Source organism: Juglans microcarpa x Juglans regia, chromosome 3S (assembly GCF_004785595.1).
Source record: "Juglans microcarpa x Juglans regia isolate MS1-56 chromosome 3S, Jm3101_v1.0, whole genome shotgun sequence".
NCBI classification, from domain to species: Eukaryota; Viridiplantae; Streptophyta; class Magnoliopsida; order Fagales; family Juglandaceae; genus Juglans; species Juglans microcarpa x Juglans regia.
In genome coordinates this window covers 18,866,425-18,887,994 of record NC_054599.1, presented here as the reverse complement: position 1 = coordinate 18,887,994, position 21,570 = coordinate 18,866,425, and the positions used below count along the sequence as shown (strand labels likewise).

The 21,570-nt window shown below is 34.8% G+C and overlaps 2 protein-coding genes and 1 non-coding gene across 5 annotated transcripts; 1 reads left to right on the top strand and 2 right to left on the bottom strand.

Annotated features, from left to right (window-relative positions):
* Positions 1-9,172: 9,172 nt before the first annotated feature.
* LOC121257180 (probable LRR receptor-like serine/threonine-protein kinase At1g14390) lies at positions 9,173-12,786 on the top strand. Its single transcript, XM_041158097.1, has 7 exons — positions 9,173-10,858; positions 10,995-11,128; positions 11,249-11,492; positions 11,580-11,773; positions 11,970-12,016; positions 12,088-12,199; positions 12,339-12,786. The coding sequence occupies exons 1-7, from the start codon at positions 9,412-9,414 to the stop codon at positions 12,570-12,572; spliced, it is 2,412 nt and encodes an 803-aa protein (XP_041014031.1). The 5' UTR covers positions 9,173-9,411; the 3' UTR covers positions 12,573-12,786.
* A 52-nt stretch (positions 12,787-12,838) lies between these two features.
* LOC121257181 (ubiquitin-conjugating enzyme E2 2) lies at positions 12,839-17,063 on the bottom strand. 3 transcript variants are annotated; one of them, XM_041158099.1, is made up of 7 exons: positions 16,978-17,063; positions 16,818-16,874; positions 16,093-16,226; positions 15,925-15,950; positions 15,173-15,262; positions 14,415-14,503; positions 12,839-13,174 (listed from the first exon to the last, which is right to left on the bottom strand). In XM_041158099.1, exons 3-7 carry the CDS (start codon positions 16,215-16,217, stop codon positions 13,046-13,048), a joined length of 459 nt encoding a protein of 152 aa, XP_041014033.1. In that variant the 5' UTR covers positions 16,218-16,226; positions 16,818-16,874; positions 16,978-17,063; the 3' UTR covers positions 12,839-13,045. The 3 variants fall into 3 exon arrangements, with proteins under 3 accessions (XP_041014033.1, XP_041014032.1, XP_041014034.1); XM_041158098.1 differs by lacking the exon at positions 16,978-17,063 and having other exon boundaries at positions 16,818-16,971; XM_041158100.1 differs by lacking the exon at positions 16,978-17,063 and having other exon boundaries at positions 16,719-16,964.
* On the bottom strand, positions 13,293-13,394 carry LOC121258938. Its single transcript, XR_005939489.1, has one exon. It is a non-coding gene; the product is annotated as a small nucleolar RNA snoR100 (small nucleolar RNA).
* Positions 17,064-21,570: the final 4,507 nt, after the last annotated feature.

The following is a 21,570-nucleotide window of genomic DNA, read 5'->3' as shown; positions in this document are numbered from 1 at the left end:
TCCATAATACCCATCTTGGATAATAAAGCATAAAACATAGGAGAACTTAAAGGTTTAGATATTAACTCTACCACTTGATATCTGAAGAAACATGTAGAGTGAAAATAGAACCAGCTTGTATCTTATCACGAATAAAATGACAATCGAGTTCAATATGCTTGGTGTGCTCATGAAAGACGGGGTTGGCAGCAATGTGGAGGGCTGCTTGGTTATCACAAAACAACAATGTAAGGAAATTGTAAGTTTAGTAACTGATAAACGATAAAACTGAAATGAGGGAACACAAAGAACATCTATCAAGGTTAAAGAATCATAAATCTTGACAGTACCAACATGCGAGACAGACAAGGAAGCACCATTTGAAAGTGTAACTGAAGCATTAAGAATATATGTAATTGTAGTGAAAGAACTAATAGAATGGACAATGTGATCAGTAGCACTTGTGTCTATAATTCAAGAGTCTTTTGAAATTGAATGATGAGCAAATGTGTTAGGTGAACACACTGAGTGATCATGACATACTGAAGAAATATTGGAACAAAAATGATTACTTGAAAAATCAGTTAATGGAGATGATTAAGAATATTAGCAACATGATGAGAAGAACTATCATCGGAAGAAGAGGGCTTAGTATTGAGCAATGCTAATAATCTCTACATTGTTCTTGAAGAATAGGCAATTGTGTATTTAGATTTAAGGGAGTACTAGCAAGAAGTATCAGAGAAGACACTTGATTTGCAGAAGACTTCTTTCCCTTCGTCTTGTATCCAATTGGAAATCCATGAAACTTGTAACACTTATCCACAGTATGATTAGCAAGTCCACAATGTGTACAAACAAGCCTATTTTTACATAAAAACTGTTTGTTCATGTTAAAACCATAAGCTTTCATGGCAAGAAAAGCAGTTGTGTCAATGGTTGAGGAACGAGCAGATCCAATATCCAATTGTTTTTCTTCTTGTAGAACTAAAGAAAAAACTTTATCTATGGATGGAAGAGGATTCACGAGTAAAATTTGTCCACGTACATGTGAAAAAACTTCATTTAATCCCATAAGAAAATGAATGACATGCTGACGTTACTGGTATTCAAGCAAAACTTGCAAAGCACCACATGAACAAGAAGGTGCAGGATTCTATTGCATGAGCTCATCCCAAAGACCTTTAAATCGTATAACATGCACTAACCAAATGATTTTCTTTTGAAATAGAGGAAAGATCATTTTCAAGCTGATAAATGTGCGGTCCATGGCTTTGTGAAAAGCACTCTTGAAGATCATGCCACATCTCTTGCGCTGTAGTAGCATAGATGATACTAAAGGCGATTTCTTTAGAGACAGAGTTGAGGATCCAGGATAAAACCATGTTATTGCAGCAGAGCCAAGCAGGCTAATAGCGATCAGAAGTATCATGAGGTTGCGAAACCGAACCATTCACAAAATTGATCTTGTTCTTAGCAATCAAAGCTATCTCCATGGAACGAGACTAGGTATGATAATTATCTCCTAACAATGACGGCGTAACCAGTAGAGATCCAGGAGAATCACCATTTTGAAGGTGAAACAGACTTGTAGAATCATCTTCCATTGTAGAGGAATGAGAAATAGAAGAAGACATCATGAAAAAAGCTTCAAGAAAGCTCTAAAATTCAATTGATACCATATTACAAACTAAATGATAAAACCTTCCAGAATTTGGGAGAAACCAAGAAAATGATCTTATTCAGTCTAATTCAAGAATTACATGAAATTCTGTTTATATAGACAAGTAAAACTAAAGCTGACATTATCAAGTCTAAAACTAATGGAACTAACTAGTGTCAGCTAGGATGTTGAGTTGTACAATGAATATAAATTATAATACACATCTCAATGGGATCCACAAAATGTTACTATTTACATATAAACTTAAATTATCTGAGATCATTTCAGCATCCAAACATAGTCTATAAGACTCCCAAAGTCACTTCTACTCGTCATCTCTTGACGCTAAATGTCTTGTCACATCCCTCACAGCTTCAATTTCTTCCTGAGCTCCGTAGAAGGTTAGATGCTTCATATACTATATCAAGCCACACTGATCACACTGTACGAGCCTAGCTTCTCGACTGCTCAGCGGCCTCAACCTCCCCCAAATAGCAACCCACATGCAGGATAACAACATGTCATGGATTAATCATGCCACTAAACCACATAATATATTTGATGTGACTAACCTCATGTTGCATGGTACTTTGGGTATAATCAAGTTCCTCAATGACACTTTTATTGCAATAATTAGGAGCCGCACATTTTACTTTAGTGGTCCAATAAATGGTAATATTGTAGGCAAAAATATACAAAATTAGTTCAATATGCATGGATGAAAAATGAAGAAATATTTCTCCTAGTTTTTTGGCCAAGTATAATTGCTAGCTAGTTTAATAAATTATACTTGTATTAACTAATTATTGATTGTGGACTTCAGTCCCTTAATTTTGATAAAAATGTACAATATTTTGTTTTTGATTTAATGGACTACTTTGAATGCAGTACTATATTATTTATAAGGGATGTAAAATAAGTTTTGAATACTTTGGTGGCGGAGGCAGTTAGCTAGTCCCACTAGTCTCGAGACTATTTTAATTAGAACTACAAATATCATTTCTCTAATAACTATAAAGTGTTGGCGAATCACAGAATCCTTATAAACTTCATGAGTTATAAAACACATGTGACATGACTTGCTACTTGATCGTATATAACACCAATAATATGCAACTAATTCTAGGCGCGCTCTAGCTTAGGCCGGCCTAGCATATATACCTTGATCAATTCAGCTCGATCCAGATTCCACGCAGGGGACAATGTCACCAAAAGCATGCAATGTTAAGTTATAAAATAAATAATAAAATGTACATCTTCTCATCAGTTTAAGCTTTTGGGACAAGTGATGACTTTTATATAGTTTCGGAGGAGAGGTCCTGAGTTCAAACCTATTACACGCGTTGGGTCATCCATTGAGAAAGAGTTTAGCCCACACGCGAGGGGAGTGTTAAGATTTAAAATAAATAATAAAATGTGCCTCTTCTCTCATCAGCTTAAGTTTTTGAGACAATTGATGATTTTTATACTGTTGAAGAATAATATCACATTGCATATGGACAAGGTGTTGAATATATTTATAAGGAATGATCAATCATCTCTTGTAAAACCGATTTTATGAGATTAGTTAAATCCATAAATTTCTTCATGCACTGGATACGTATATTGCTCTCGATTGTTTGCAAACGAAGCAATATAATGCGCGCTAGCTAGTTTCTAACTCAAGTTTATCAGCATCCTTGATTACTTAGCTATACATGTATAATAGGTAGCGCATTTTTTGTGGTTGGTTTCCTAGTTTAATCACTTAAATGAAAAAGAACATGATCAGGAATTATTCATGATAGTCTCATTAATAGCATTGCAATTAATATCATGTATAATGAACTTAAAAGTTCGCGTCCTACAATATGTTTTAGGCTATATATTAATTATACGAGTAAAATGACACACATACAGTACATGTCATCAACGAGGCTGATAAGATCATGGTCATATTCCACGTACGTAAATGAATATTGCTCCCATGCAGGTAATATCAAATATTGACACCCGGGGACCTTAGGGCAGCTGCCTAGCCTTTTAAAACCGGCCAGATGATTCCCCATTAATGAAGTCTGTGTTTGGAGGAACTCTAGGTGACACCCGATCCATGTTTTTTTAAATCTACTTATTTGCTTTCATTACTGCATGCATATTATATATACACACACAAAATGGCCAGAAAACCTCTCTATTTATAGCGATCGAGCTCGACCCTGATGATCTCTTTGCATTTAGCGGCTTATTATGTTGCTCCTTTTCAAGAAGATCAGAGAAGCCTGATGTCGTAGCAAGTGAACCTAACTAGACGCAACTCCAGGCTATATGGATATATATTGTTGAGAAATAATCTCATATTACCTGTGAACAAGGACTTAGACATGTTTATAAGAAATGAGCAATTCCCTCTTATAGAATCGGTTTTATGAAATGAATTAGGCTCATGAATTTCTTCATATATATATATATATATACATATATATATACACACACTAGGAAAAGGCCACGGGTGCTTTAGCCCCGTGGTGCATCTAACATAATTATTTAGATAAGAAAAATGAAAAAGTCAGTAGCTTATAATTTGTTTAGAAAAATAAAATACAAAGTTAAAGAAAGACAAAAAATCTAAATTTCAATAAAGTATGCATTGATCTGCATCCATATTGGATTATTTATTTACTAGCTACAAGAAAAATGACATTTTGCGACTAGTTATTTCTAGCGAAATAATTATTTCTAGCCAAAATGAGTCTGTTTTCGTCGTAAATAGTCATTTTTGTCACAAAACAATGGTCACAAATACTCCTTTTTCTTGTAATGTTATATATATATATATGTACTCTCTATATAATAATAAAATATTATTAATTTTTTATTTAAAAAATTGAAACAAAAAGAAAGGAAAATGAGTACGCTGACAGAACAAAAAGGACATGAAAAATATACGTCAATTCATGTGAGCCGTGGGGCTATTAAGGGTCTTTTGGTAAAACATGATCCTTCATTAAATTCTATAAGAGAGTTATACATCAAATGGTCAAGGGTCTTAAGGACCTTTTGATAAAACATGATCCTTCATTAAATTCTACAAGGGAGCTACACGTCAAATGGTCAAGGATTTTAGAGGCTTTTTGGTAAAACGGGATTTAATGGAAAAACAAGTAAAGTTAACGGAAAAATAAAAAGAGTTACTATTCACATTTAAATAACCACTTATTATAATAGAGTAGATATATAGATATATATTATAATGGTACTAGCTAGGGATCAATACCTCACTCTACTACTCTTGTTCGAGACACCACATGCATGCCATGCACTGGTCTGTGTACGTATTCAAGTTGCTTTTAAAAGCAACTCCTTTGTTCGAATCTAGCAACTACACCCACAGAAAATCTGATCTAAAATTAAAGTTGCGCTTGCATGTGTACATGTGTAGATCAGTTTGTTCAAGTTGAAGATCGAACCAATTAGGCAATTGGGAAAGTGATTCTTGACCTGACAGATCATGATTCTGGAAGTATATATCTGCATGCATTTTTCGTCTGGAAATTAAGATCGCTCATCATGTGCACAATATGATCTAAATTCGATATTTTAGATACGAGATGATCTCCTGATGATCTCATATAGTTTTACCCCCCTCGATATTCCAATCATTTGAACCACCTTAATGAAGAATTCTATAGTTTTTAAAATAAAGTAAACTACACAACATTATTACTAAAACTTTAAAATATATAAGAAGTTTAATTGAGCTCCAAAAACTAATAATTCTAATTAATTTCTAGATTAATTTATTACAAGCAAACTGCATATTTGTGACCAGTTATTTTCTACGTGAAGATGATTATTTCATACTAAAATAAGTTTGTTTTCGTCATAATAGTTATTCTCATCACAAATGTTTGTTTAATCAATGACCCGATCAGAGATCAGGTTGCTAATAATATCAAGTCAATGACCCGATCGAAGAGGAAATACCAAGACAGAAAGAAAAGAATTAAGAGATTATATGTGTGTGTGTGTGAATAATAAAAAGATAGGAATGCATGGAAATTGACAGTAGTAGGTACTACTGATTTAGAATGTGAAATTCGATCTAAATTACCATTGATAATGACTGGATGGATACGTACCCATGCAATAAAGTCGACATCATTCGAGTAATGGCCAATAATACTACATTAGCACACACATCATGACTCAAAACACACACATATATGTATATCTTGTTCCGTGTGTGGTTCCCATACACTGGAAAATGACAAATTTACATATAGAAATTAGTTTGGAATGAATTGGACAATATTTGATTAATATATGAATTGTTCCATTGTCATTTTCTGGTCTTTATTGCATTCACTATACGACAAGCAGCAACCAGAGGCGTTTGGTGAAACAGTACCTGCATTTTTAATAAATAAGCATGCATATAATATAATATAAGGTGGTGGCATCGAAAATACCAATATTCCGATCGATGAACCACGTTAATTAATTAAAACCATGGGCAAGCATGCATGCATATTTATCTTTCTAATTCAAGTCAAAATTCAGCTAATAATTAGATCAATAAGCTGGAATACACGATGAAATTAATTAGGCCCCCCCTGACCACACAACATGATTTAATATGAATCTTGATCAAGCTGTAAAATGAATTTTAAAATACCCTTTAACAACCTCTAGCTATATATATATATATATATATATATATATATATATATATATCATGATCCTATGCCACTCGTTAGATATGGACCATCTATGAAGACGACTAATTTGTACTTATTATACAATATTAATTGCAAGACAAAGGCATTATTTTCAAGGCATCTCTTGTATTTGCCTATCAATTTTTAGAATCTCTATTATATTATAAACAATTTTCATGTGTTTGATCTTGTCTTATGCCTGTAATATTAACTATACATGTTTTCATGATCCCATCCATCTTAAGTGATCTTTGGTTTCACTTTTCTTTTGTGTTGAGCAAAAAATAAAAACAAATTGTATGCAAAACATGATGTGAATAGGGCATGAGGCATTGTAACTATGTTTATTGATTATTAGTATTATATTTTTTTAATAATCTCGAAATAAATAACGAATCTACCCACCGAGTTATAAAAGAAATATTTAGTCTATATATATACCATGATCTTATAAAAATAACTTTATAAATTAATATAAGATATATTATTTTTCTTATAAAATAAATTTAATATTTAAATCATGTCACGAATTATAAATTTACTTTATATCCATGTCTAGATACCGACTTATAATTAAGAAGGGGAGAGGAAAAACAGAAAGTGGGGAAGAAAAGGGGGTTAGGTATAACGAATACGTGTTGTGTGAGACAGCTTTGCAATGCCTTTTAAAGGACACCTCTCACCGACACAGCCACTGTCACAAAAACCACACCTCTTTCTCTTTGGATTCGTTCGGGTAACGATGAGAGAGAGTTTTGTGGCGAATAATAAAAGTGTTTTTGAATAATAGTTAAATAGTTTGAATTATGTATTTTTTTAGTTTTAAAAAAAATTAAAATAAAATTGAATAAAAAATATTATAAAATTAAAATATTATTTGAATATAATTTTATAATATTATTTTTATTTGATAATTTGAAAAAATTATAATTATTAGATAAAAAAAATTGTAATAATTAATTTAAAAATTTTATATTTGAATTATATTTGACAAAAAGATAAAATGATATGAGATAAGAATTTTAAAATGAGATCTATTTTTAAACAAGTCATTAATTTAACATCCACGTGAGGCATCCTAGTTGGCCATATACTTCGAGAAAAATTATTTACACAAAGGACAGCTGTCCTCCCCACGAAACGTCACGTGCCTCGTGGGCGGGGGCGTCACTTTGGGATACTCGCGGCTCTACCAGAATTAACGTGGTCAACACCGAGGCTGCTCTCGGCCTCCCCCTGTTTCCGGACATGAAAGTCAGAGGCAGAGCCATGCTGACTTTGGTACTTTCAAATTTTCAGTACTTTGTTTTTCGTATTATATTTAAAATCTAAATCAATTATCTGTCGGTGCAGAGCAACTTCCGTTTAGCTGTCTTATTTGGCTGCCTTTTCATTTTCTAATTTAGTTAATATAATTCACATTAAGTCAATATTAAATTAGACAAAATTGATTTTATTTAAAATATGAATTAAAGTAACTTTATAATTCTTTTCAAATATAAAATGTACTGTATCAAATCTAAATATATTTTTTTATTATATTTAGACAGTAACTTTTGCCACGTATAAGGTTGTTAGGCTGCTATTTTGTTATATGCTTGTAATCATGTGATTTTCTCATGTGTTATTTGTTATATTTTAAAATTATTATATTATAAATATAAAATTTTTATAGATTGTATAAATGAGATTTTTATTTATATATGAAATTTTATCATCTATTTATATATGAGATTATTATATTATAGATTGTTAGATTGTGAAAATGAAAATGAATATGATTGTTAGAAGTTATGGAAGATTATGAAAATAAAATAATTAATTAATTAAAAAATATACATCATAAAAAATAATAATATTTTATTATTATAGAGAATGTGATGACTAATTTAATGTAAATTTTAAGTGTTAAGTGATTAGCTAAAAATTAAAAAGTTACATATTTTTCAAATTTTGAAGATTGAGATGAAGAATCCAATGACAATTCTCTTTGAGAAATGATAGTTGTAATCGTGAATACGCAAGTATCGTGTAATCACTTTAACAAAAAGTAAATAAATACAATATTTATATGAAAAAATTATAATTTATTAATAATGTATCTCACTCATTTTCAAAATGACTATACGACACTTACGCATTCCACTACGATACTTAGAGCACTAGTTATGGGCTCAACAAACTTTAGTCAAAATTTGACTAAAAAATTCACTTTTACAAATTTAGTTAGCCACTTTTCAACATCATCAAATAACAGGCTCAACAAATCTTTCACCATTCTAATAAAATATTGATTTTGAACTTTTCATTTATTTTAATTATAATTTTAATTTAAATATTTATTCGTTATTAAAAAACTACCTATTAATTTCTAACGTTCATATTATTCCAATGACTATATTTCTTTAACGGATATTTTTTTTTAACTTATATTTTTTTAATGGATATATTTTTCCAACAGTTATATTTCTCTAATGGCTATATTATTTCACTATAAAACATAACATTTCCTCAACAATTTTATTCACCTCAACTCAAGTGAATATTTTAGTCTAAAAAAATTATTTAGCTAGCTCGTTTGGCTCAACAAATTTGATTAATGATTTAACTTAAAGTTAAAATTACTGTTGATTTGTTAAGCCAATTATAACACATTATTTTACACTTTAACTATTCTTTAGTTATAATTTAGTTTTGTTGAGCCCAGTTAAACTGGTGCTCTTATGCATTTCACTACTGTTTATTACTGTGCAGTAGCATTACTCATCCTCTTTTTTATGTGTTCGTCTCCGCAGCGAATGCGAGCTGCCTTTCCTTGACTAGTCTAGCCTTTTGAGTTATCTTTTCTGTACACCGTGTCAGTGCACTGGTGCGTTTTCATGGTTGTTTCTCTTTAAATCCGTTTGTCTTTTTCTCTGATTCTGTCCACAAATATCGTTTTATCCTTCCCTTTTGACAATTTTATTTTTGGTTTAACTTTAAACTCTCTCTCTCTTCGTTAAATAATAAATATTGGCCTCCAACTTTCCCAAGAAAATATTTTCCTCGTAGTGTTTGTACAACTAAGCGATGATGCTTTTGCTCCCCCCTTTTCCTGAAATTATTTCTGCTTTACATTACTTTGAGATAAAGCCCATTCAACTTTACCATAAATGTTATGATTCTTTATATGTTAAGAGTTACATCATTTGGATGATGACCCCAATCAGTTTCTCTTTCTCTAGGATTGGAATTTCAACTTCGAAGCTTAGCTTTGCCCAAAGAATGGAGATTTTCTGGATTTCTTTCCGTTTCTTCTATCCTGCACTCATTCTTGCCATGCTTGCTCCCATTTCAATTGCACAGCTGACTCGAAGCGAAACCCGAGTTCTTTTCCAAGTTCAGAAGCTCCTTGAGTACCCTGAAGCTCTTCAGGGGTGGACAAATTGGACCAATTTCTGTTTCCTCCCTCCCTCACCTTCTCTCAAGATTGTCTGCTCAAACAACCACCTAACTGAATTGTCTATCGTCGGAAACAAAAGCTCCCCTTCTCACAGCCCAAAACCTGGTTCTGGGGAATTTGCTGTTTCTCAGCAAACTCTGTCTGAAAGGTTCTCCATTGATCCTTTCTTCACTGTTCTAACAAAGCTTTCAAACTTGGAAGTGTTGTCACTTGTTTCCTTGGGCTTGTGGGGTCCTTTACCAGCCAAGATCAAACGGTTCTGGTCTCTAGAAGTGCTAAATATTAGCTCGAATTTTCTCTATGGAGAGATTCCTTCATCAGTTGCTTCGTTGAAAAGTCTGAGAAGTGTTGTTTTGGCAGATAATTTGTTCAATGGGAGTGTTCCAGATCTTCAAAGTCTCGTGGCTCTTCAAGAGCTGAATTTGGGTGACAACCATCTTGGACCGGAGTTTCCCTCACTAGGCAACAATCTTGTAAAAATCATATTGAGCAACAATTCTTTCAGATCTCAGATTCCCTCAAAAGTCATGAACTTTGCTCAGCTCCGGCACTTTGACATCTCTTCCAATGAGTTTCAGGGACCAATCCCATCTTCTCTGTTCTCTCTGCCCTCAATTCAGAATCTCTGTTTGTCAGAAAATCAAATAACCGGGGCTCTTCCGGTGAACACACCATGCAATGATGAGCTTGAGCTTGTAGACATTTCAAACAACCTTTTGATAGGAAAACTACCACCTTGCCTGGTATCAAAGTCTTCAAATCGTACTGTACTCTACTCATGGAACTGTTTGTCTGGAGGGAAATCAAATTACCAGCATCCACTTACATTTTGCCACAGAGAAGCATTGGCCGTTAAGCCTCCAATCAAAAGTAAGGAGCAGAAATCCAGCATCAAGCTAGGCCTAGTACTCGGTATCATTGGAGGTGTCGTGGCCATTGCCGGAATTCTCGGATTGCTGATTTTGGTCATTGTTCGAAGGGCAGCTGGGAGGAGAGATGAAGATAACAAATTTGACAGATCTGTAGCAGATAAAATGTCTGTCCGTGACATGCCAATATCAAACATTGATGCAAGTAAGGCAGTATTTTTTTCATTTTTCTGTTAAATTTAAGTGCTTTGAACGATTTTAATTCCTTAAGAGGGTGATTTAAGATCTTTCTAATGCTATACGGCTCATGAAGTGATGAATGAATTGGGTTTTTTTTAAAGGACGTGTACCCCAGACAATGAGGTTAGCAGCACTGGGGCTCCCACCATATCGTGTTTTCACAATGGAGGAGATTGAAGATTTGACAAATAACTTCGACCCATCAAATTTGATGGGGGAAGAATGTCAAGGACAGGTAAAGCATTATTTGATTCTAGCTGTTTGTCGGATTATTATATCGGGAATATCATAATGTGATGGAACCCACAAAAGTCATGAGCTCTCTTCCATCTGAAAGCATTTATGTTGGTTACAGCTCTACAAAGGCTGGCTAAGAGATGGTTCAGTGGTCCTGGTGAAGTGCCTGAAATTAAAGCAAAAGATTTTGCCACAGAGCTTGATGCAGCACATTGAAGTGCTATCCCAGCTGAGGCATAGGCATTTGGTCAGCATCCTTGGACACTGCATTGCCACTTCTCAAGACCGCCCCAATACAGTTAGCACTGCTTTTATTGTTTTTGAACACGTCCCAAACGGATCACTGAGGAATTATCTCAATGGTAAAGTCAGCAGCAAACCCACTCAGTTCTGTTTTCTTAAAAAACTTCAAGTTCTCATTGAACTTCTTTATAAATTGGATTTGGCAGATTGGAGAAAGAAGGAGATGCTGAAATGGCCACAGAGAATGGCAATCACCATTGGCGTAGCGAGAGGTGTGCAGTTTCTGCACACGGGGATTGCACCCGGTATATTTGGAAACAAGTTAAAGATCAAGAACGTTTTGTTGGATAAAAGCCTCGCCGCAAAAATTAGCAGCTATAACATTCCCTTGCTATCTAAGGTTGAAATGGACGAAACCCTTTTCAATCATTACAATCTTACATGAATTATGCTACATATTACGCTCATTTCACCATATTGACATAACATTACTCATCAGTCATTAAATCAACTTATGTTTTCTTTAATAGCATCGATACGGTAGGATAAGGGTATAGCATATAACATTTTTCTATTTTCATAATTAAATTTTGCAGGTAGATACAGAGAGCATTCTCAGTGGACAGGACAACCATCTCAGCAGGTATTATTCCTCCTTTGAACTGTTCTAACAAAGCACCAATGTAAAATCTTACAAGAGCTATGCACATGCAGCACTGGAACTGCAGAGAAACAAGATGTTTATCAGTTGGGTGTCATCCTGCTTGAGGTTATAACCGGAAAACTGATCACATCAGCCAGTGAGGTGAATGACCTAAAACATCAGGTACTCTTACAGCTAAACTATTCATCTATTTTGTCAAGTCCCAAGTGCTTTCAGATGAATAGGAACATATCCTACTTAAAGAAGGTAACCTGGAAATCATTGGCTTAAGCTTTTTTCATATTGATTGTTCTCTTCACAGCTAGAGGATGGCTTGGCAGAATCAGCCTCAGATTTACGGGCTGCAGTCGATCCATCCATTCAAGGATCTTTTGCATATCAATCACTCAAAACCGCAGTTGAAATCACCCTCAATTGCCTCTCCAAAGATTCAAGCAAGCGCCCTTCAATAGAAGACGTTCTTTGGAATTTGCAATACTCAATCCAAGTTCAAGAAGGATGGACTAGCAGTGGAAACCTAAGTACACAGATGTAAAATGCCAGATTTTCCAGGCTTTAAAGAAAAAACAAAGAACTACCACCATGTCATTGGTCTTTGCGCTACCATTCAGTCATATGAATAAATGTAAATAGAATTGCCCTTGCCCTACATTCGTAGCCATACTGTTTGCTCCTATTTTGTCACCAATCAGTCAGCCTAGCTTAGCTTATGTATCATATTTTGCTGCCAAACTCTTATATTTCTTCAAGTTCCAACTCAACTACGATTAGTAATAGTTTTGTTTCCCTCAGTTCAAGAATGAGACAATGACAAGGAATTTTATATGTCAAGGAAAATGTAATTGTATCATATCCGAGAAACATTCTGGGAAAAGCCGAAAAAACATAAGCCAAGCAAACATATTTGGGTAATCAAGTCGAGTTCACAACACAATGATCGAGTCCCACAGTTATTTAAACAGGCCATTGGACTATTGTTTGAAGTTCCGAAGCACCTAACAACCATAGCTAATCAGCAGTCCAACTCTGCTCAACGATCTCACGCACTCTTCTATTATATTCACGTTTGTTCTCGCTGAACATCCGTGCAGCTTCTGAATTTGCAGGAGAATTTGGGTTTGGGTCACAGAGCAATGACTGCAACCAGAAAATGTAGATCGTTTTAAAATAAGATGACACATACTGGAAAATCAACAAAACCAAAGCATCACCAATCACAATTATAAATTTTTTTTTATAACTAGGAGAAAAGTAGAGATGCGGGTCCCAATCAGGCCACCAAATCAAAGCCAAGAGAGGATCAGCCATAGCAAACATGTTGATCCATGAATTCAATATCCGTGCAGTTCTTTCTATAGCATACAGATAGGTCATTGCATATTCTATCAATGTGCATATAAGAATACGCATTCAAGCATGTATTTATGTTTATGCCATAAAAAGAAAGAAAGGGGGTAAAGAGAACAACTTTTTTCTTCTCCATATATGCATATGATCATGTAATTATCAAGAGGATCAACGACTCCAGACTACACAAGAACTAGTGAAATCAGAAACGGTTGAGTACCGGAAAAGTTAGATTTCACAAGTTCCTTTTCCTTCACAAATTTGTAGATGACTCAAACAAAGATATCTTTTAACTCGTTTGATGACTTGAGAAAGAGGAAGCCATCCTCGGTCTTCAATGCAGATACATCACATTTGAGACTACTGAAACCGATCATGACTCAAACCATGATGTGGAAGCATTTTGCTTGTAATCATGTATATTGGCTCCACAAGCACGTGGAACATTAGGATAGGCACATGAATAAAAGAAGGGCCAACATTTCAGACACTGGCTGCGTTTGGATGTTGAGGTGATGTTAGATGATCTGAGTTGATCTGTGAATAGTAGTGTTATGTGGGTCCCAATGAGATGTGTTTGAATGTAAATAGGTTGAGATATGTGTTTGAATGTATGAAGTAGTTTGAGATGGATTTAACTTTTTTATGGAAAGTTCAAAAAGTAGAGTCATATCAATAATTGGTTTGAGATGGGTTGAGTTGATTTCAACAACCAAACATAGCCTGAGGCCAGTGAGGGAAATCAGTGGGTATGTACATGTAATAGAAGAGAAACTTTGAAAAGACAGTTAAATACATCAGTGAGAAAATGAAGATGAATGGGGAGGGGACAGGTACTCGGAAACAAGCATCCATAGATCAAAAGTAAAATGATCACAGCATTTTGCATATATGAAAATGTTAAGCTAAGCTGTCATTCATGCCTGACATCTGAAATCTGTACAATCACAACTAATGACCCGCTGATGGTGAAAATTCTAGACGTACAATGAAAGATGAGGTTCACAGATTACTGAAAATGATTCAATACCTGAATTGAGGTAAGTATGGCTGCAACATCGTATATAGGGCTCCATTGATTTTGTAAAATGTCCAAACATATGCTTCCATCCGCATAGACTGAAGAGAAAGCAAGATGAAAGAGGAACATAGATCAATAAATGGCTGAAATCAATGCCCACAAACAAAACCTGCACCAGGCATTTTATATTTTTTCATGAACACGACTTCCCTAACCATTGTAAAGTTACTTAAACAATTGAAAAGCAAAAACAAAAAAGCCCAGTTCATGCAGAATTGGACAAGTGATGGTGACGGGTACTAAGTTCACAACTTCACATAAATTTAGAGGTTTGATCCGTCCAACAACTTATAATATAAAGAAAGACAAGAAAATATACTTCCTGACCACAATGAACTGGTTTCGCGCTCAGCCTAGATGACTAATATTATTACATAGCAGTCTGACAGACATTAGAAATGAAAAGCCAGAGATATACAAGAAACATGAATCCTAAAAGTATTCAATTCTTTATTTTACCTATAAAAAAATCACTAATGAAGATAAATCAACACAGAGAAGCAGGAATTAGTGACACAAAGCTAGAAAACTCATCTGTATCTATCTATTGGGAAAAAGAAAAAACGACAGACAAAATAAAAAGAATAAAGAGGTACTACGACGAAATTGTAATCATTGCACACATTTTATAGAAATTTATACATTCAAAGCAAACAGCAAGCATATCAAGAATATGAAACATGTTAAAACTCAGTTTGTCAACTTACTATTAGGATGGAACATTCGAGAAACAAAGCGAACTGTTGGTGGCTTGTTTGGGTAATCCTCTGTAAACTGAAGCGTCAATTTAAACGTACCTGAAGGACTCAGCAATGGCATTATGAACATAGAATACTAAATAAAAAAAGTACAAGCAATATAGCAACCTTGAATGTTGGTAACTACAAATGAAGAATTCTCAAAGTACACACCTAAAAACAATTAGCATAACCGAAACACAAATTTGAAGTTTTTTCCCACACACACCTACGGGTACACACATAATGTAGCACAATGAACAGAAACACAACCAATGAATTCACCATTAGCATAAAGCAGTGTAGTGAGCCAAAAATAACCAACGAATGTGATTGCACCATATCAAGAAGAGCAATCACGCGTGGTCTTTTATGTCATATAAGTTAAAGTAAATTTATTAGAGAGAATGAAATAGGCATTGCCCAAGTACACGGAGTATGCAATCACACACGCTCTTTATTCATTACAAGAAAAACTTCTCAATAATAGCATAACTCGGAAGCTAGCAAGCTACCAATACCATACTAAACGCAGTAGGAAATCAATCACATGCATAAGAAAGATCAAATTATTGTTTGATTCATCAGTATCAAACAATAGGACCATTGAACATGCCCCATGTAGCTGAATAGTTCCATAAGAAAAGAAGAAAAGCCTGTCCAAACGTGATATGAAGTCCAATTTAGATCTTAATGAGGCAAAATAATTTACTTTACTTTACCTCCATCCCATGGAGTGTCATCAGGCCTGCAATTCAACCAAAGGAGGAGTTATAAGAACATATTTAGCAGATCTATACTCATACAGAACGTTCAGAAAAAAAAACACAGAAAGAAAAAAGAAAATAAATTGAAACAAAGGCAAAAAGACAATTTAACGAGGAAGATACCCAAAGATAACGGCATTCCAAAGCATTATGTTGTTGTCTTGAGGAGCACCACTGATGCCCGCAGGAGGATCTTGCTGCAACCTCTTAAAATCCCTCATCAGTCTCTTCCGTGATGGAGTAGACATCCTCAGCGCCTATAAATTTAACCCAAACAACACAACTTAGTAATTACCGTGCATATGGGTGTGCAAAGAGGCGCAAGAGCAACCATCTAACAAGATTGCAACAAAAACAGTGCATTGGGGGTTTATAAGCCACACTGTACAAAATAATCCTTCAAAAATACATGAAAGAAAAAAGGTTAAGAAAATCCAACCAACTAGTTCCAACTTGGAAAACTATTTTTCCAAACCCCACAAATATTGGCAACTGAGACTTGGCTAAGAACATAATGATTAAATCGAACGGCAAATGAACCCCAAATCACAAAACTTTTCCGATGGGGGAAAAATGAACGATTTAATGGAAATCAAGAAACTAAAACCCAAGATTAGATAACGCAGCATATTTTAAAAAATTAATAAATAAAGTCGCAAGCCCGATTCGCATCGAATAACCCACAAAAGAACCCTAGATCGATAATCGAAAATCTCCCCTAAATTTACAAGGATAGACGCGCCAAGCACCTTCAAGTTGAAAAGCAACTGAGCAAGCAATCGGAGCTAGGGTTATGTATAACCAAAGGAAATCAAACAAGTAAATAAATACGGTACGAGATCCCTGACCTGTGAGGTCCTAACCGAGCTTCAGAAGCCGAAGGATCTTGTATACCCAAACCACCAATAAAAATAAAAACAAAAAAGTTTATAGGAGAAGAAAGAGACGAAAACTGACGGTGACCGCCCTCGATCAGCTAGAAAATGAATCTGATTACTATTATATTACCCCTCTCAGTCTCTGTTTCTGTCTCAATCAATTTCAACCGATGCTTCTTCTGATCTGTGCCCTATTGCCAAATGCCAACTCGCTACTGCTACGCGCCACGAACTGTATGTACGTCATGCATTTATATAAATTCTTTGGCTTAGTTATTTATTTACTTTTTCTTTTTTTTCTTTTTTTTTTTCCTTCCCCTTTTCTTTTCTCCACCGTTGAGAACTTTAGATAGCGATTGATTTGCATCTCACTTTTTCTTTTTTAGGTATACGTTGTAATGAAGATTATTTGTATAAAAATCATGAAAAATGATATTTATAGTTTTAAAATATATATTTTTTTTAAAAGTAGATTAATCTAAAATAAATAAATATATTTCAAAACTATATATAGTATTACTCTTCTCAAAACGTCAAATAAAATATATCTAACCACAATTTTCTTCTCAACTATCGTTATTTTACCAATCTAAGCATATTTTTACGCATCCCACCTTTTACAACAAATTCTAAAAAAAAAAAGAATTCATCCTTAAAAATTCTCAAGGGTGTCGGAAAACTTGTGTGAAAATATTCAATTCATTGAACTTAGTAATATTATTCCATTCATTTGTTCTTATAATAACATACAAGACTTAACTAGAAACTTCATCAAATTTTCATACTCACTAGTAAATCTGTTTTTCATAACAATGTGAGAAAATTATATTTCATATCAAAACAATCACATTGTAAATTTATAATTCACAAGAGGAAATGAGGTGAATTTTCATCTCCGATATTATTAAACCATAATCCTTTTATTTTATATTACGTTCATATCGACTTACACATCATGATAAACATTACAACTTCTAATATAATATGGGAACTGCTATAGATACAAAAAAATTAATAAAAATAAATTCACAAATTGACGTGATTTCACGTGATCTCTTAGATCTACTTTATACTAAAAGTAACTTTACAATCTGACTTACTATATTAAATCACGTTAGTTTGTAAATTTAATTTTATGTAATCCTTTTGTAACTAAAGTATTTCTCATAGAATATATGGATCAAAATATAATCAACTATTCGAAGTATACAATCCTAAGGTTCTTCACTAAGATATGCATGATGTCTTTAATTAACGTATGCTCTTATAAAATACAATTAAAATACCATATGTTGAAGGTTTCTAATCCCCGAATTAGTTGCACCTTTTGTTTGGTGAGATTAGTGAATGATTATATGATATGATGGGCTTATAATTATCTAGCAACACACTTTTAGTCATGACGATTGACGAGTGCACAAAGCCACATGCAAGAGGAGATTGGCTTAGCCTTAACCATATGATTTTTACCTTTTTTCTTTTTTGTTCTTCTTTATTGAGCAACCATAGCTTTTAAGGATCCGTTTGTTTTCAGAGATGAGATAAAATGAGATGAGATTAAAATTAAAAAGTTGAATAAAATAATGTTAGAATATATTTTTTAATATTATTTTTGTTTTAAGATTTAAAAAAGTTGAATTTTTTATTTTATTTTTTATAAAAATTTAAAAAAATTGTAATGATGAGGTGAGATAAAATGAGATGAGATGAGATATTTTTCAAAAACAAACAAGGCCTAAATTGCTAGAATATAAATATCTCATGATAGTGTGAGCAGGGAAAGTTGGTGACAGCAAGAATGTGGGGTTTCTCCATTCAACTTGCTTGCTTTTTGTACATCCTCATGATAACATGCCTGATGAAAGTGGATTCGATATTGACAATGAGAATCTGAGACCTCTTTGATCTTTACCAGGCTTTTTTTCATTCGAGGATAAAAAAGTTTGGTTTACCTATGAATTATTAAAAATAATATGTGTTTATAATTTGATATATTATGTTAAATTGTAAATTATTTTAAGGAGAAATTTAGATTTAAAATCTACCTCAACTCATCTTATTATTATAATTTTTAAATTCTCACATAAAATATAATAAATAATTCAGTTTTTTCAAATCTTAAAATAACTTTATCAAATTTCAATACAAAATATAATAAATAATTTAACTTTTATTTTACTATTCATAAATCATCTCAATCCATCCCAACCTATCTCTGAATCCAAACCTCTCAGGCCATATCAAAATATGTTAATTTATTAACTTCATCTTTATACGTTGTTTATAAATCTAGCATTCAAAATATGCTACGTCACAGCGAGTGAAGAGTACTATTGCTAGGTCAATCCTGTATCTTTTTTAAATGAGAATTACTCTGTCTATGAAGAGTCTTGCAAAAGTAATTTTATACTCCAATGTGTCCATCAGTATTCTCACGAGTTTAACCTTTTGATGAGCCAAAATTGACATTGTTATTGCCAAATTAGCATGCAACTTATCTCTTAGTAAAAAGTTCATATGGACTACGGGCATGCCTTGACGCTATTACGAGAATTATCAGGATTCTCAAAATTTTTCATAATCTTATTTACAAATATCATTTAAATATAAAATTTTTTTTAATTTCAAATTAATTTTTTCATCTAATCGTTATTGTTAACGTCGTGTTTCGTATGTCTTTAAGCGAGGCTTCAGCAACTTAAGTCTTCAGAATTGGGCCTGCAAAAATAAAGAAGAAGACAGTTAGGAAAGGGTGGCCTTGAGACCAAGGAATCTCTGATGTCAAAGTCAGTAAAGTCTCTTGAAAGTTTGTAAATAAATAAGAACGTCTAGGAATCAGATAGAGTTTCTCCTACCTAGGACTTGCTATTTATACCAAGAGTCTGGGAGGATAAATTGTGCCTGTCCCCTTGGAGTCCGTGTCCTTCGTACTGTTCCTTTTGTCAAAATATTTTAATGCGGCATGGCTCTACGACGACATCATTAATGTGGTGTGTAGCTCGGGTAGTGGTGTCATTAATGCGGCATGATTCTCCAATTTACCTCATCTCGCATGCATCCTTGGTGGTCCATCGATATCTTCCATATCAGAGGATCGAAGGTCCCCTTACTTTCCGCCCATTACGTGGACAGGCATTCAAGGGCTGGATACTGTTCAAGGGGTCTCCAAGTCAGCAAGTCACATCTCCCTGCAGTACACTCCTTCATGGAGGTTGAGTCAAGGGGAGTCTACCCGTGGGCCAGGCCAAAGAATATACTCGTTCTAGGATGGGTCTTCGCTTCTTGTTCCCTTAATTACCTTCTCAAGCCCTCTAAGACAGAAGGGGGAAAAAACTCCTTACAGTTAACTAGTTAATTCTCATCAAACTCTTACGGTGGGAATTATTATTAATCTTATACCCGCCTTGTCATTGAGGCTGGGGTCCCTCTGCTGACATGTACATGAATCTAAAGTTTGAAGTGGTTCCTCATCCCTCGTCCCTTAGCTACCCTAGTGTCGTTTTCCTTCTATTGTCGTTGGCGCGTTTCCCAATAAGTTTGATGGCGTCTTTTCAGTTTTATCATTATCAAGGGCGTCAGGCAGCTCTTTGCCTTCACGTGGTTCTTATTTTTTTGGTTTGAAGCGTCTCATACCTCTCACTTCTGCCACGAGGCGTGGGGGATTAATAGTTGCCTTCCTCCTATATAAACGTGATTTAGATTAGGGTGTTCTTTCCTTTCACCACATTGTAATCTTCATATTATCCTTGTTCTCCCATCTCCTCTTCCTTCTCGTTTTTCTACTACATCCTACATTTTCGTAAATGGCCACTAAAAAGTCCACCCAACCCATGGCTTCCAGTGGGGGAGATGCTCCAGAGGTTAGCAATGCTAGGTTGTCTTTCTGGAGTAGCAATTAGTGTTCCAACGTTCAAGCGGCGATACTGGCATCTCTGGCCCTTACTTACCAGGTGCCGAAATCGGTGCTCTTTGAGGTATCTGGCCAACACGAGGGTGACGTTGACGCTGATGGCCACTCTTCTCGAGTAGCCCTCTTTCCTTCCATGTTTTTGTGTGGCCTGAGACTTCATTTCCCTTACCCTGTTCCCGATTTGCTAGACCGTCTTGGTCTAGTCCCATCTCAGCTTCACCCGAAAGCTTAAAGGCTCTTGATTTGTTGTAGCATCATCTAGTGACGTGCCTTGCTGGAGTCGAATCTAGAGCAAGCTGACCTCACCAGCCGTGAGTTCCTCCTTACTTACAAGGTACTGCAGCAAAAGAGGAATGTCTGCAGTTTCAGGGCAATGCACGCCCTAGTCAACCTGGAGTTGTGGTATCGTAAGGTGAATGACTGGTCTACAAAGTTATTTTTCATGTGCAACCGCAGATGAGAGTTTCCAGTGGGTCAGGTGAACTATCGTAAGTTCTCGATTCGAGCTAACTAGGGAAGGATTCCGGAAGATAAGGTGGTGCATCCGACAGCTACCTCTTCCGAGTTGCGGCATATTGCCATTGTTCAGGAATGGGGTGAAGAAGAACTCCAGTAGCGTCTTCTCGGAGGCCCTTCTTTTCGAGGAGAGCCTAAGCGTTTCTTTACCTCCCCTTAGCCACGTTCCTTTTGACAACAGGGTGATTGTTGCCCGACCTTGGGTCACTCCTGCCCGAAAGCGCCCCTTGGACCCTTTTCCATCGGGCAAAGGGAAGAAACCTCGCTTAGAGGGGGTAGGGGTCTTCAGCGGGCCTC

Excerpts from the sequence above, each read along its gene's own strand:
- LOC121257181 (XM_041158099.1), bottom strand. The coding sequence starts at position 16,217 with ATGTCTACTCCATCACGGAAGAGACTGATGAGGGATTTTAAGAGGTTG. Across the intron at positions 15,951-16,092 it reads TGGAATGCCGTTATCTTTGG|GCCTGATGACACTCCATGGG; the intron begins GTATCTTCCTCG and ends GTTGAATTGCAG. Across the intron at positions 15,263-15,924 it reads TGACACTCCATGGGATGGAG|GTACGTTTAAATTGACGCTT; the intron begins GTAAAGTAAAGT and ends TGAGTCCTTCAG.
- LOC121257180 (XM_041158097.1), top strand. The coding sequence starts at position 9,412 with ATGATGCTTTTGCTCCCCCCTTTTCCTGAAATTATTTCTGCTTTACAT. Across the intron at positions 10,859-10,994 it reads AATATCAAACATTGATGCAA|GACGTGTACCCCAGACAATG; the intron begins GTAAGGCAGTAT and ends TTTTTTTTAAAG. Across the intron at positions 11,129-11,248 it reads GGGAAGAATGTCAAGGACAG|CTCTACAAAGGCTGGCTAAG; the intron begins GTAAAGCATTAT and ends TGTTGGTTACAG.